The 15261-nt window shown below is 60.3% G+C and overlaps 1 protein-coding gene across 1 annotated transcript in view; it reads left to right on the forward strand.

Moving 5' to 3' along the window:
• Positions 1-15261, forward strand: part of AJAP1 (adherens junctions associated protein 1) — a 128373-nt gene that overhangs the window by 46153 nt on the left and 66959 nt on the right. The window contains exon 2 of the mRNA XM_086715491.1: positions 10613-11427. Within this exon, the coding sequence (XP_086571617.1) occupies positions 10613-11427 (815 nt within the window). The remainder of the gene's footprint in view (positions 1-10612; positions 11428-15261) is intronic.

The raw sequence follows: 15261 nt of genomic DNA on the forward strand, positions 1-15261 counted from the left end.
TGTGAATGTGTGTGCGTGTCTGTGCATGTACAAGTGTGTATGTGTGTGTGTATGTGTGTGTGTGTGTGTGTGTGTGTGTGTGTGTGTGTGTGTGTTGGGAGTACAGCCCAGGGATTGGATGAGTCGAGTCCCCGCAGGACACAGCGGGGAGTGGGAACCAACCGCACAAAAGCATCTTTGGTTCACACGGGGAGGCTTTTCTGAGACGCTGCCCCACACGTAGCTCTGTGCTCTCTAGAGGTAGTGAGCCCCCCGTCACTGCTTGTGTTCAGAGGCTGGGAAACCTCTGATGGTGGGTAGCGCAGGGATGTCTGGTCAGGGGGAGCTTCCTCCAGCTCGTGTGACTCTGGCTGGAAGCTTGTCCTGCACCCCAACCACTCAGTCCCTCTGCGCCCAGCCCCAGGGCGGGCAGCTGTGAAGTGAGTCCCAAGGCGCCCTGCGCTAGGAGGTGAACCGTCCTCACCGGTGCCTGGACAGGGGCTGCGTCTCGGAGGGTGTGGAGGGGGGTAAATGGGAACTGGCCCAGGAGACGTGTCCTGGGGCCACTGCCGGCGCTCAGGGGGGGCCTCATGCTCAGGGGCACTTCCCCAGGGCAGCACGTCTGTGTCTGTGGGCTCACCCACAGCCCATAGGGACTTGTGTCCAGTGTCCTCCCGGGTCGGCAGGTGGTGCTCGGGTGGCGTGCTGGGGTGGGGGGTAGAAGGGCTTCTCTCCTCGTCACATCCTCTCCTGATGGGGACACGGGGACTTTCTGTGGCTGGAGATGAGAGGAGCCGTGACCTACATTGTAGGATTTGCATAGATGATTCATGCACTCTTGGCAAGTCCAGCTTGTTTCCAAGTTACCACTGCCTTTTTCCCCATCCGTGGACTGAAGGTGGGTTGTCACATGGGCCACGGAGGAGCTGTGACAGCCCCCTCCCCACCACAGGACCTGTGTCCCGTGCAGGCTGCTGAATGAGTCCCTTGACCCCCTGCAAGGGCCCCGTTTCTCTCAGCCTCATTTACACTCAGGTATAAAGGACTGAGGACGGTGATGTGCTTGCCGCAGGGTGTGGAAAAGGCTGAGGACTTCGGGGCTCCCCCAGCTGGGCTGGGTCTGCCTTTGACCGTGGAAGGTGGACCCTCGTGCTGAAATCTGCACATCACAGACTCAGAAGGACCTTCAAGGTCATCTGCCCTTCCCCCAGCTCCAGTCAGCTGCCTGATGGACGGTTGTCTGTCCTTCTGCGTGGTGCTCCTGGCCCAGCGCCCGTGCCTCACGCAAGGCTCTGAGCCTCTCTGGTTCTCTGTGATTTCGCCTCCTTCAGTGCACCCACTCAGCTCCTACACACTGATCTCATCCCCCCCCCCCCTCAGTTTTCCCTGAGGTGCAGGGACCCGGGGTGCCCTGCCCTGCTGAGTCCCTTGGAACGGGTGTCCTGGGAAGGACTCCAGCTTCACCCCAGCTTTTCCTAAGGGCTGGTCCTGGGAGTTCTGGAGCCAGCGGCGAGAGCAGGGGTCCCAGCCTTAGGCAGCCCCAGGCCCTTTGCTGAGAGCTCTGCTGGCATCTGGTTATCGTCGCATCCCCTTGCACATGGCGGGCGCATGACCCCCTTGGGAGATGGTGCCCAGGCAGGTCCCTGTCCCCTGCGGTGGGTGAGGTAGCAGTGGAACTGGGCTTTCTGCCCCGGTGGCCCGGCCACCTTTCCCCCCCTGCCACGCCCTCCACACCCCCATCAACACCTGCTTTCCGTCTCTGTGGAGCCCATGGAGGGCCTGCTTTTGTCGGGTGGCGCACACAGAGCCCTAAACGCACAACGACTTTCGTGCACGCCAGCGTGACAATGGCATCCCAGCCAGAAGGTGGGGGCCTTCCGCGGATGCTCTGGAAGCCGGGCCTTTGTTTCTGGGCGTCCACTCCTCCGGGTCAGGACGGTCGGCGATGAGCGGTGTGTCGCCGGGAGCCGCACGTGGGGGGCTCAGGGTGCCTACTTCCCAGCGTGAGAGGGGCCCGGACAACTGCGTGCTCCTGGCACCCCTTCTGCTAGGCTGAACGCTCGCCTCCCCCAGGCTCGCAGTTGTATCGAGAGACTTCTTCCCAGAGAACACGCCGCTGCTATTTCTGGCTTCTCTCTCTTGTGCGAGAGGAGAGTAGCAGTGTTCCTTCTCCGAGGGCCACCGAGCGAGCGGCATGTGGCGGTGGTGGAAGGTGCTGAGCCCAGGGCCGGGCGTGGGGCCATCGCGCAGCCCGCGTGGGTTACGGATCGGTGCGCTCTCCCTGCCCCCTCCTCTCTGGGCTGGATTTCCGAAAACGCGTGTTAGTGCGCTGGCTCTGGTCTTTTCCCGTGACTGCATGAGAAATTGCCCGTGAACATCTGCCTGGCCGGACATCCTGGCAGGGGGCAGCCTGGAGAGGCAGCACGCAGGCCGGGGGCCACCGTGTGCCTGTGCTGTGCCCAGGGCACTATTCTGAGGGGTCACCCGGCACCCAGCACCATGTGCCCGCGGTGTCCCTTCCTCCCTACTGTCCTATCTTTGATCTCTTGATAAAAGTGGACGTAAAGTAGGACCGACGTGGTCTGAGCGAGGAATGGACTGTGCTCCTCTGCTCCCAACCCTGTACGACCCCCAGGGGAGCTTCTGGAAACGTTAGTGATGCTGGACTTCTCCCCTGAAGATGATGGTTAGTGGGTGCACAGTGGGGCCTGGGTCCCAGCATTTTGTGAGCACCACCCTACCCCCCCCCCCGCAGGTGATTCTCATGGGAGGCCCAGGCGAAGAACACATTCTGGCAGTTTGCAGGGCTCTCCTGGGCCTCCTCGTTCTGCTTGACTTTGGTGTTGGGGGCGGATCACCAGGCAGCAAGGTTCCGGTCCAGCTCTTATAAACCATCTGGCTTTGCCGAGTCTGTGCTTTCGCCCGGAGGGACATGACTTGACCCTGGGCCGGGGGCCCATCTGGACCTCCGCCCCCACCTGCAGAGGAAGCGTGGGAGGTGTGGCCGAGGGTACCTGCCAAGGTGGGCTGGCAGACCTGGGGAGGCTGCCCGGCCGCTGGGGCAGCTGCTGGCCACATCCTGGGCACTGCCCAGAGAGGGCACAGAAACGAGGTAGGAGGGACCATAGCTGAGCCGTGGGGACCTGCTGGTCCTGGAGGGCTGGTCCTAGCGGGGACCAGAGACCCGGCCACAGCAGCAGGGCTGTGTCAGTCTCGCAGAAGCCCTGCTCCCCGCTCCTGGGGAGAGAACATTCCCACCCACGGTGCTACCCACCCACCGCTTGTCACCACCTCACTCCTCCAGAATGCTTGCGGGCACGTTGCCCAGGCAACCAGAACGCCAGCACGTTGCTATCCTTCAGTCTCCTCCAGGCACCTGTGAAGGCTGTCGAGAACATCCCCCGTGCCTCCGAATCCTGCCGACGCCCTGCTCCAGAGCTCCCAGAGAGAGCAGGAGCCTCCTCAGGACCACTGACAGCCTCGAGGGGGGTGGGGGGGGGTCATGGCTGGTGCTGGTGGGTGCCCACAAGGAGCCAGGCGTCCAGTAGTCCCCACGGAGTCCTGTGACACCCCGTGGCGTGGGGCAACAGAGGCACAGAGAGGTTGTGTGGATTGCCCATGCTCACACAGCCAGCATATTGTGGCACCGGGATAGAAGCCAGGCAGCGGGGCCCGAGTTCCCTGTGTCCCCAGCGTCCAGTGCTCCTTCTGGAGCAGGAGTGGGTGGGTCATCTCTGAGCCTCTTTCTCCGGGGGATAACGATGGTCATTCCCCCCTCACCAGGCCCTCGGAGGAGCAAAGAGAATACGGGCGGGGGGCGGTTCTCAGCCCCGGCCCTGTGGACACTGGGGCTGCTACGTCTTTGTGGGGGCCGTCCTGGGCACTGCCGGAGGCTCTCCGTATCTCGGGGCTCTCACTAAGTGCCAGTCGCACCCCTGAATGGTGACAACCAAAAGTGTCTGTGGACATTGCTGACTGTCCCCCGGGGGTAAAATCACCCCCAGGGGAGAATGGCTGATATGTGTGTGAATGTGTCTCATGGGCCACAAGGCAGCAGCGAGGTGCCCAGTAATCACCTGCGGGAGCCTGTGAAGCAATGTCCGGGAACCGCGGGGCCTCGGCTGCTGTACAAGGCTGGCAGGAGTGTGGAGTAGCACCTGCCGGGGACCGGTGCCCCCCGAGCACCCCAACCCCGGGGGAGGAGCCACCATGCGGATGGTCGAGGGACTAGAGCCTCCATGGCTGTGGGTCATGGAGGTTTCATTTGCTTTACTTTTCTTAGTGTGTCCCCGGTCCCACGGGTCTGGGATTGTTGGGACCCTAAGTCCCTGAGTCCTGGACTCGGGGTCCAGGTGTGTTGGCAGCTTGCTGCGTGGGGCTCTTGTTGGCCTCATGCGGGTGCTGAGTGCTGCCCCCTGCCCCCGGCCCCTGCTGAGTGGGCAGGACATTCGCACCAGCCCTGGCCCAGCCAGGGTGGGACCCAGGAGTCTGACTGAGGAGTGGACCCACTCCAGTGGGGGGAGGGCGCTCAGGGACCCCAGAATCGCACAGCTGGCGCCCCTGCTCTGGGGTGGGCCGGTAACCAGACCCTTGGTGTCGTTCCCAAGGTTTCTATCCCAAGCGAATGAATGGTTCCTACACCGCTCTTTCCCGTGAATCAAGTATCACATGTGTGCCTGACATCCTTGGGGCCACTGAGGACGAAAGCCTCGTAGGCTCCCCAGCACACCTTTCCTGAAAGAGAGGGGCGCTCTTAATCGTAGTGAGTCATGGGGTAGAGTGAGCGAGGGGTGGCTCTGACAGGACAGTAATGACATCGGGTGGGGAAGCCATTCAAGTGAGTCACGGCTCCCCTTTCTTTCATTAGGAAAATTGAGCCAGTGACTACCTTCCAGAAGAAAGTGCGAGCTCTCTTCCGGAGCTGAGGCGGGGGTGTCCTGCCCCGAGTGGGGGTGCGGGAGGGTGGGTCTCTGCCCCCGGAGTCTGGCCGGAGGCGCGGCACCTGCTGGCGGTTGGGGGCACAAGTGCAAAGGGGAAAGAGGGGCAGCCTGCTGGCCCCCTCTGTGCGGGGCCGTCGTGCCAGAGAACTTGGAGCCACAGGGGTCGAGAAACCTAACCCACACTGGGCCCCAGGGTCTCGCCCCCCACCAAAGCCACGTTTCCCTGCCTGGCGGAGCTCAGGTCCTCCAGAACAGCGTGATCACAGGAAGGCCATGCTCCTTTGTGGGTGCTCCCACCCTGAGACCCCACCCCCACCCCCAGGTGGACGTCCCTTCACCCGGGGAGCCCCTGCCGAGGCCCCTTCACCCCCGGCGTGACCCCCACATCCAGACCTGTCCTGGTCCTGCCCTGCTTTGTTGGTGGTTTGCGTTTGCAAGAACCCTGCGGATTTTCAGAAACTGAAGAACAAAGCGGATAGAGGCTCTGTGTTCTCTGCTCCCAGACTCCCCTCCGCTTCACTGTCACGTCGCCACGGGGCACGTGTCCTCACCGTACCGTCCGAGAAGCCTGCACTTTATCCGGACTTCCCTAGCTTTTCGCCGACTTCCTCTTTCTCCTCCAGGATCCCACTCAGGGCAGCGCCCGGCACTTAGGTGGTCAGGTCTCCTTGGGCTCCTCTTGGCGGTGACGGGTTTTCAGACTTCCCCGGTGTTTGATGACCTTGACGGCGTGGAGGAGGACGGGCCAGGTATCCTGCCAGATGTCCCTCATCGGGATTCGTGTGGTGGTTTTCTCGTGGTCGGGTGGGAGGAGGGGCAGTGCCCTCCCCACCACGACACATCAGGAGTGCCTGCTGTCAGCATGACTCGCCACCGTGCAGATGACCTTGACACTGGCCACGGCCCTGGGTGCCAGGTGTCTCCACTGAAAAGTGACTTCCCTCCCCTTTCCATGGGCTAATTTTGGGAAGCAGGTCACTAAGCACAGCACACACTGTTGGGGGACACCCGCTTCTTGTAAACTCTTCAAAACTCACCCGTTTCATAGCCGGAGGAAACGGAAGGGGACCCAGCTAAGGAAGTCACCATCCCAAACATCTGTGAACCAACCTCTCCATCAGACAGAATCACTGACTGTGGCTGGCGCCCCAGACGAGCTGATGACAAGCCCTTGAGTGGACACTCTGGGGGCAGGGGCGACCCTTGGTAATGTAGTGCTGGGATTGTGGTGGTGGGAGGGGCTTGTCACCGACTGTGGCGAGATTCCCAGGCAGCCCGTGGGCCACGTGGTCCCTGGGCCCCTGCGTGAGCCTTCAGCCGAACCCAGAGTCTCAGTGCCCTGGGGCTCTTGCCTGTCAGAGGCAGTTCCCGCCAGCCCCCTGGGGACAAGTGTGACCTTAACCACAAGACAAGTCTTTGTCTCCCTTAATCGACAGTGGTTTCTTCTGTGAAGAAAACACACAGAAGGCAGCGAATTCAATCTCAAGCCCTTGAATTGTATGAACCTGTTCTTAGGGAAAAAAAGATTTCAATAAAAATGTAAAAGGGGGAAAAGCCAGAAAAGCTACAAACCAGAAAATAAAGGTGGATGGAGCCGTGGCTCTGATGGGGACGCGGCCGGCTGGAGGTGGGGGAGCTCGCCCTTCAGAGTTGGGGCTGGGGTGCGGCCCTGCGTGGGCCGTGGGGCTCAGAGGGGCCGGGCAGCCGGGCGCTCAGAGGAGCCCAGGACCCCGCGAGGACCGTGCACAAGCCTGAAAGGTCTCCAATGCACACTGTGCACCGTGCCGGCAGCTCCCCCATCCGGACCCTGCCCCCACCAGCCGCCACCCCTCCCCCCCTCAGCGGGCAGGGCCCGAGGGCAGAGTGGGACGCCATGCCCACCCCAGGCTGGTCCCTCCACCCTTGGACGCAGCCACGTGATTTACATGCCCCAAACTCAGTGGTTTTCACGTATCCACAAGGTTGTGCAGCCATCAGCACTATTCCTTCCAGAACATTCTTATCACCCCTAAGAGAAACCCTACAATCATTAGCAGTCTCCGCCCCCCACCCCCTGCTCCTGGCGACCAGGAATCTACTCTCTGTCTCTGGATTCACCGATTCTGGGCATTGGGTAGGAGTAGAAGCGAACGACGTGGTGTCTGACATGACCAGCTGCTTCTTCCCCCCCGTGACCTGGGCGGGCTCTGTCCACACTGCAGCGTGTATCTGCCTGCTTTCCTTTTTCAGGCCGAAGAGCGTCCCCCGGGGTGGGGGGAGGGGTGGGGTGTCACACTGTCCACGCACCTGGTGGACACTTGGGTCGTTTCTGCTTCCCGCTATGGTGAATGGCGCTGCCCTGAACGCGCGTGTGCACATGTTTGTGTGCACTTGTGTTTATCCCCAAGAGGGGAAGGTGCAGGGTCGGCGGGTAACTGAGGCTTTGCGGAACCTCCCAACCGCATGCAAGAGCGCCCGTCTCCCACACCCTTCCGTGACAGGAGGCCTGGACCTGTCGTGGCACCGGTAGCCGCCCCCGTGGATGCAGAGCGGGGGGCATGTTCCCAAGGGGCCTGCAGATGCCCTGGAGGTCTGCACTGTGGCCTGGCCTCCTTGGTGTTTCCCGTGGCGGCTCTGACGGCCGCTGGTGGTGGTGGCAGCCACAGGCCTCCCTCCTGCACGTGGGAGGGGCACTCCGCCACCGTGGATAGTGGCCGACAGCCCTCCGCCTGGGGCCTCGCAGCCCTGTGCCAGACAGCGTCAGAGGGCAGAGCGCTCCTGGGTCCAGGCCCGCTGGAAGGATGGAGAGGGGTCCCGTGCTGCACCTCGTGTGGCGGGACCCCCTGACGCCAGGGCACAGCAGCAGCGTCCCAGGAAGTACCCCGTGTGTGGCTCAGGACCGTGGAGATCTGGACGGCACATGTGGGCCGGCCGGCTCCCGTGACAGAGCAGAGGCCCTGGGACCTTTAACTCCTGTAGGGAGACCTCAGGTCCCTGCAGGCCACAGAATCTGCCCCTGACCTCCCTGTGGGAGGGGCTGTGTCTGTCCCCGACCCCAGCCCGGTGTCTCCCGGCTGCCGGCGTGAAGAGGAGCGTCTGTGTGTCCCGACTCATCCACCTGCCCTCCTAATGTCCCCTCTCTGGACAAATCCACTGCTTCCAGAAGGAAGAACCTGGACTCGAAGAGGAGAAACAAAGCGAGTTCCCTGCCGTTGCTTTCGCTGGGTTTCTCTGCATAACAGCTGGGTGGCGTGGAAATGAGGGGGTTTCTATGGTAACCAATTACAGCTCATGATTGGTGAAAAATGACAGAAATATCCCGTGTGTGAAGTGATGCTGGGGCAGGCCAGCAGGCACGGGCTTGGGTGCTGTGGTCTTAATTTCCTGGGGCGGCGTTTCTCCGGGTCCTGACGGCTCGTGGCTTCTTCCGTGGCTGCTCTTTACTGCGCCTGCTTGCAGGGGCCCGATGGTGCCTGCCGGGGCCTGGTGAGGCCTGGGTGTGTCTGCTGAGGCCTGCTGAGGCCTGTGGAGGTCTGATGGTACCTGGCATTGCCTGGTGGGACCTGAGGGGACTGATGTCGCCTGGTGAGGGCTGGAGGGGCCTGGCCTTACTTGGTGATGGCTGGAAGGGGCTGGTGGGACCTGGTGGGGGCTGTGAGGGCTGGAAGGGCCTGGTGGTGCCTGGTGAGGCCCTCCGGGCCGAGGCGCCGCTCTTGCTTGACGAAGGGCCCCATGTCCCTGGGGGCTGGACTCCCATCCAGATGTGCAGAGTGGCGGGAGAACCGGGGGGGTCTGAGGCATCGATTCTCACTGAGTCACCTGTGGCCACAGAGGAGCTGTGTTACTCTGTGCGTGGGGGTGTCTCACACTGACCTAAATTTCCGTGCACAGTGACAGTGGCCCTGGTCCCTGCACGGAGCTTGGCTGGCTGTGCAGAGAAATTGCACGCGGGCAGAAACTCGGTGCGGAGGCATTAGCATAATGAGCAAACTCTAATTTCTGCAGCAAAGCACCTTCATTCTGATTAAAATACTGGGGCCTTTTTATTTGGGGATTAGTCCTCTTTGGTAATTAGCGCTCATTAATACAAGTTCCTTTCAACGTCCTGATGACAGGCAGGGAGCTGCACGTGCCTGAGTGCACACGAGAGAGGAGGCGGCCCCAGGCACGTGGGGTGAGTGCAGAGCGGGGCGGGTTGGGGGGGGTAGCTCACACAGACACAGGCCCACACGCCCGCCGACATGTGCGGACCCCACACTGGCTGCACACGTGCACACACGCACACATATGTGACAGATGGGTACACAGACACCCCCATAGACTCACACTCGTGCACACCTGCTGACACACTCACACCCCCAGGTACATCCGGGCCCCACGTCAGCCCTCACACACACCGATATGGCGTCCTGAGGCACACTCCGTGCACACTCACATGCACACGTGACTCACTCACATGCGGCCTCCTGCTCACTCACTCATTTATTCCCTTTTAAAGTCACGCAAACCCTCATGGAGAAAAACCATGAGCTGTTTCTTCTACGGGGCTGGTCTCGAGCAGCTTTTCTGGCTGGCGGCTTAGCACACCGGACGCCCTCGCCGCCCCCACCCACAGCGGTCACTCAACTTCTGGATCCCTGTCAGGGTTCGCACGTGGGGCTGGTGACAAGTACTCACTTTGAATGGCGACTGTGCCCAGCCCTCGATTGTCTGAGCCGGTGGGGGAGGGGGCATGGGCCCGGGGCCCCCAGACCCTCCGCGTGCCTGTCCGCTGTGCTCTGGGTGCTCACCTGACGCCCGTACCCCCACCTGGCTTCACTGTCCCCACAGCCCCGTCCGCCGTCCCCGGTGGCGTGGGGTGCGCCCTTCCCACAGCCTTCCTGGCGCTCAGGGGGTGGGCGCTAGGGTTTCAAAGGGTCCCTGTGCTGAAGATAAATAGGGGAAGCCGAGATGTCACCAGAATGGCACTTGGGCCGAGTTGGTGCATCGATAAACTTCCAGCTTATCCACAGCAGGTCTCATTTTTTCTGAACCGAATCCAGAAATAAGTTTTCCCAGCGTACAGCCTCCGAGGCCACAGGCTGCTTTAAGACACGCACATTTGCCTGCGATGGGGGAGGGGGGGGCGGGGTCGCGGACCACGTGCTGGGTAGGGGCTCAGTAGATGCTGGGCCTCCGTGCCCCCTGTGAAGTCCCGTGAGCCCCCCTGGCTCATCCCCACCACGAGCGCCCCTGTCCCCAGGCCTCAGGAGGGGCAGGATGTGTGCTCAGAGACGCCTGCCCCGGGCCTGTAACTTGCGTGACCCGAGGGGCAGACGGAGCCCCCAGCGCTGCCATGCTCCTACCTCGCGCCCCTCCGTGTCTCCGTTTTAATCTGGTCTTTGAGGTCATCTTGGCAGCTGAGCTGGGGGTTTTGAGCCTCGCTTTCTTCGCGCGGTCGCGGCCGGCCGGCCGCGTGGGCTGCACGCTCCCGGGTAGACAGGTGCAGTGCAGGCGGGGCGGCCGAATCCCGGGAGCAGGTGCGTGGCGGCCGAGCCTCTAAGATGCCGCTCGAGAGATGGCCCTTGAGCAGGACTGCGGAGTCCCCGGACGGAGCGTTTCGGTTTCCCTCTTGCGGTTAGGGTCAGCGCTCTTTCCCCGTCGTGGTGGGGGCGGAGGGACGGCCGGCAGAGCCCCGAGCCCCCAGCTGACACTGCTTTCTCTTTTCCATGCAGTTCCATGTGCATCCGCTGGCCGGGCTGCTCCGTAGGAAGCCATGCTTGGATACTTATAGCCATGTTTCAGCTCGCCATGGATCTGCCCTCGTGTGAGTCCCTGGGCCCGGGCCCCGACTTCCGGCTGCTGCCCCGGCCACCGCAGCGGCCGCCCCGGCTGTGGAGTTTGAAGAGTGGACAGGCGGCGCGCATCCCTGTGCCCGTGTGGAGCCCGCGCCCGGCCCGCGTGGAGCGCAGCCACGGCCAGATGCCCAGCCCGCGCGCCAAACGGGCGCACAGACCCAGGGACCAGGTGGCCACCCTGGTGCCCAGAGGCGGGCTCGCCAAGCCCCCGGCCGCAGCCGGATCCAGCCCTTCCCTCGGCTCCTCCTCCGCCGCGGCCCCCTCGCCCACGGCGGGTGGTGTGGCCGGCACGGACCAGCAGGCCCTCCTGCGGAGAGGGAAAAGGCACGTGCAGGGGGCCGGCTTCAACGGCTTTGACTTCCGGGGCAGCAGGCCCACCACCGAGACGGAGTTCATCGCCTGGGGACCCACGGGGGAGGAGGAGGCCCCGGAGTCCAACACATTTCCAGGCCTTTACGGCCCCACCACGGCTTCCATCTCACAGACACGGAAGACGACCGTGGCCATCGCCACCACCGCCGCCACGGCCACCACGGCCACCTCCATGACGCTGCAGACTAAGGGGGCCACTGAGCCCCTGGGCCCGAGGAATAGGATCCCGGTTGGGGCTAGCACAACGGAGCCTTCCACCAGTCCCAGCAAAGACAATGGCGAAGACGTCAAGCCCCCACGAATTCTGGGGGAGACCTCAGGTACAGCCACCTCTTTTCTGGTTGGGGCTCGGTCCGGGGTGGGTAGGGAGGAGGGCACCCCGGGGGTGTGGCTTCCGAGGGATGCCCAACTCGGCCTGGGTGACACGACTTGGCAGGACTCCCCATCTCTGAGCGGCAGAACCGAAAACAATGGCAGTGTTGACAGTCAGGTGGCAGCCTTGGGGACAGAGGGGGCATGCGTGTCCATGGACTTGTGTGTCCTGCAAACAGGGGTTGTCCTGTAGCCAAGCTGTTCCGGCTGGTCGAAGGGGGATGGTAGAGGGTCTCTCCTTAGTGGTGGCCCCGAAGGGGACGTTGTGCCTTCCTTGCCTGTGTTAAGGGCATCCAAACCCTGCCAGGCCCAGAGCCACATCTTCCCCAATGGCAGAGGACCTGACTTCCGGGCCAGCCTGGGGGTGAGATGCGAGCACACTTGCTGATGGGATCGGGGACGTTTGGAGTCTTCAAAAACCCTCAAGGGTGCAGTCCTGTGGAGGGGTGGCTGCGAGACTGGCCCGGAGTTAGGGATCACTTTAAACAGCAGCAGAGATTGAGGTCAGGTGTAAGGAAGGTCTTCCTGCGGTATCCGCTGAGGTCCTGCACACTGATTCGGGTTGGGGAGCATCTTTTCCCTGGAGACGGCTTAGCAGGTGTCTGGCGGATGGGGGTCAGGAGGCACGGCTCTGGTTCTCCTGCCTCCGTTTACCCTCGGTGCATATGGACGGTTACCATTTCTTGGCCTTCAAGTATCTACTGCAGCGTGGTTTTGTTTTTCGTTCTCCTCCTGTGCCTCCTCTTCCAGTTGCTTCTAAAGGCGTAGCCCTTGAGAACCTCCCAGGCCACAGCTTGTCCACAGGGTCAGACATGCACTCAGCTTCCTGGCCCACTGAGGGAGAGTGCAGAGTCCGGGACCCTGTGTTCCTACCTGCGTCCAGCTCCCTCTGCCTCTGTGGGGGCCACGGCCCCACACCCACCGGGACCAGGGTGTTCACAGGTCAGATCTGCCCACACACCTCCTGGGCCAACGTGGTACTTTTTGGTTCATAAAACAGGATGCAAACTGCAGGGTGTCAGCACGAAGGGGTGAGGGTGACGTGGGCCTCCTCCAGCTCCCCGTTTCTTTGCTTCTCCACATCCTAAGGGCTTGGGCTCTGCAGGCCCCACGCAGGCACTCTCAGGACCCAGGGGGCAGAAGGGTATCGCTCCTCGGGGTCTGTCGGCCGCATCGGTGGTTTTCCTGTAGCTCTGGCCTTGGTTGGGAGTTGCACAGGTTTTCACGGAGTGGGTGGCTTTTGTTCCATGACCTACTTCCTGCCTTCACCTGGTTGAGAGAACTGCAAGTTTTATTCTGAGCAGTTCTTTCCTAGAGAGCAACATATCTATGAAAGCAGGAGACCCATCTCCGTCTCAAAGCCAGGGGCCGGGGCCAGGCCCCGGGGACGCAGGCTGTGGGCTCGGAGCACTGCGGGACAAGGTCTGCAGGCTGTCACAGGCCATCTCCTGGGCTGCCTTTGCCCAGTCACTACAGACATGCAGCCCGCAGTTCATCATGTCTGTGCTGGGCGCCCGAAAGCGGTTTACAAAGCATTTGTTTTTACCTCAGTAAATTCACAAGGCATCCTCGTAACAGAAGGCGGTGCTGCCTGCGTTCACTGTCATGCCCTCTACATACGTCACTTACCGCAGAGGCACGGCTGAGAAGACGTGTTCCCGTTGATTCCAAATTACATTTGTTATCACTAAAAGTTAAATGCTCGGGACAGCATCAGAAGGCTCACCAAATTAATTCACAGTACACTGGATGTTACTAATCCAAATCGACAGATGCTTATCTTGGAAAAGATTTATGGTTCTTCATAATATAATCTGGTGCGAGATTAATTTGTTTAGCAAAACAGATTTCAAGGGAGGGGGAATATGTGTGTTTGCTTTTAGTGCAGAGAAATGTGAATTCTGGGAAGTGATGCAGGACGCTGAGAAGGGGTGCCAGCGGCCTCAGCATCCCGGCCCAACAAGGCAAGACAGGAAGTGCTGAGGTGAAGCCTCGAACTGGGTGTGTTGCGGCCCAGCTGGTCCTGTGTAAGTGGCCTGAGGCCAGGCACGGGGAGCCCAGGCGGGAACTCTGTGAAACCCCTTGCCCTGGCAGCACCAGACGTGGGCCTGGGCTCCCGACTCTTTGTGGAGCATGACAGCTGCTCACGCTTCTCAGGCAGAATTCAGGCTGCAAGGGTGGTCTTGGGGGTCCCCGAGCTGTGGCCCGGGAGACTGTGCGTGCCATGCACAATTAGCGATATGTGCGTCCAGACCTCAGATCGCCCGTGAATCTGGGCTTTGCTGCACGGAGCTGTGTGACCAGGGGGGAAGTTCTCGTCTCTCTTGGCTGCATTTTCTTCACCAGGAAAATTGAAGTTTAGAAACATCTCTTCCAAACGATTGTCATGAGATTCAGTGCGTCAACACCAAGCACAAACTCAGAACCCTGCCCACACTCCAGGTGTTTCTATACCCAGCAAGAGTACCTCCAAGGAGAAGCTGGCGAGTGTCAAGGGCAAACAGGCTGCCAGGGACATGGGGATCTTCTCGTCTCAGACACTCCCAGCTCTGCCCACTCACTGCTGAGGGTATCGCAATGGGGAGAATTAAGGTTTGGGGAAGCGATGTGAAGAATTTGTCAGGTCAGTTCCGTTGGCCCAAGGAGTGTCTTTGGAATCAGGTTTGGGGGAGTTGTGAGTTTTTCTTTTTGCTTCTGTAGAGAGATGTCTAGAAAGGGAAAGTTACATTTGCCTGCCTATCCAGAATGTAGATATCGGTGGGCATAGAACAGCAGATGGCTGGAGACTTGGGGCGCTCTGAAGTCCCTCAGGAGCTAACATTACATAGAATGGCGTCGTCAAACAGTCCCTCTCCCAGGGATCACCCTGTAAGTGAAGAGAGTGGGAAGCCTCTCCTAGGGTTAGCATAGGGAGTAAGCGTGTCTGCCTTCAGATGCCTGGCTTCATCTCCAGTTAGCTGTGTGAACTTGGGCAACTTGCTTATCTCCTCTGTGCCTCAGGGGGAATTATAGAATTAGCCATCTTATAATGTTGTAAAGGTTAAGTGAGATAGTATATGCCAGGTGGTCAGTACTTGGCATATGGTAGCTGCTCATTACATGTATGTTGCTGTTATATTATGGTGATAATGATGGTGGTGATGGTGATGATGGTGATGATGATGATAGTCATGGTGTTGATGGTCCTAGTGGTGGTGGTGATGGTGATGATAATGATGATGATGGTGGTGATGATGATGATGATGATGGTGATGATGGTGGTGGTGATGATGGTGATGGTGATGATGGTGGTGATGATGGTGATGATGGTGGTGATGGTGGTGATGATGGTGATGATGATGGTGGTGATGATGATGATGATTGTCATGGTGGTGGTGATGATGGTGGTGGTGATGGTGGTGGTGGTGATGGTGGTTATGTTGGTGATGACGGTGGTGATGATGGTCATGGTGATGGTGGTGATGATGATGATGATGATGGTCATGGTGGTGGTGATGGTGGTGGTGATGTTGGTGATGATGGTGGTGATGTTGATGATGATGGTCATGGTGGTGGTGATGGTGGTGATGTTGGTGATGATGGTGGTGATGATGGTCATGGTGATGGTGGTGATGATGGTGGTGATGATGGTGGTGATGATGATGATGATGGTCATGGTGGTGGTGATGATGGTGGTGGTGATGGTGATGATGATGGTGGTGATGATGATGATGGTCATGGTGGTGGTGATGATGGTGGTGGTGATGTTGGTGATGATGGTGGTAATTATGTTGATGATGATG

This window comes from Puma concolor, chromosome C1, assembly GCF_028749965.1.
Source record: "Puma concolor isolate L17-30 chromosome C1, mPumCon1.1.hap2, whole genome shotgun sequence".
Taxonomy (NCBI): domain Eukaryota; kingdom Metazoa; phylum Chordata; class Mammalia; order Carnivora; family Felidae; genus Puma; species Puma concolor.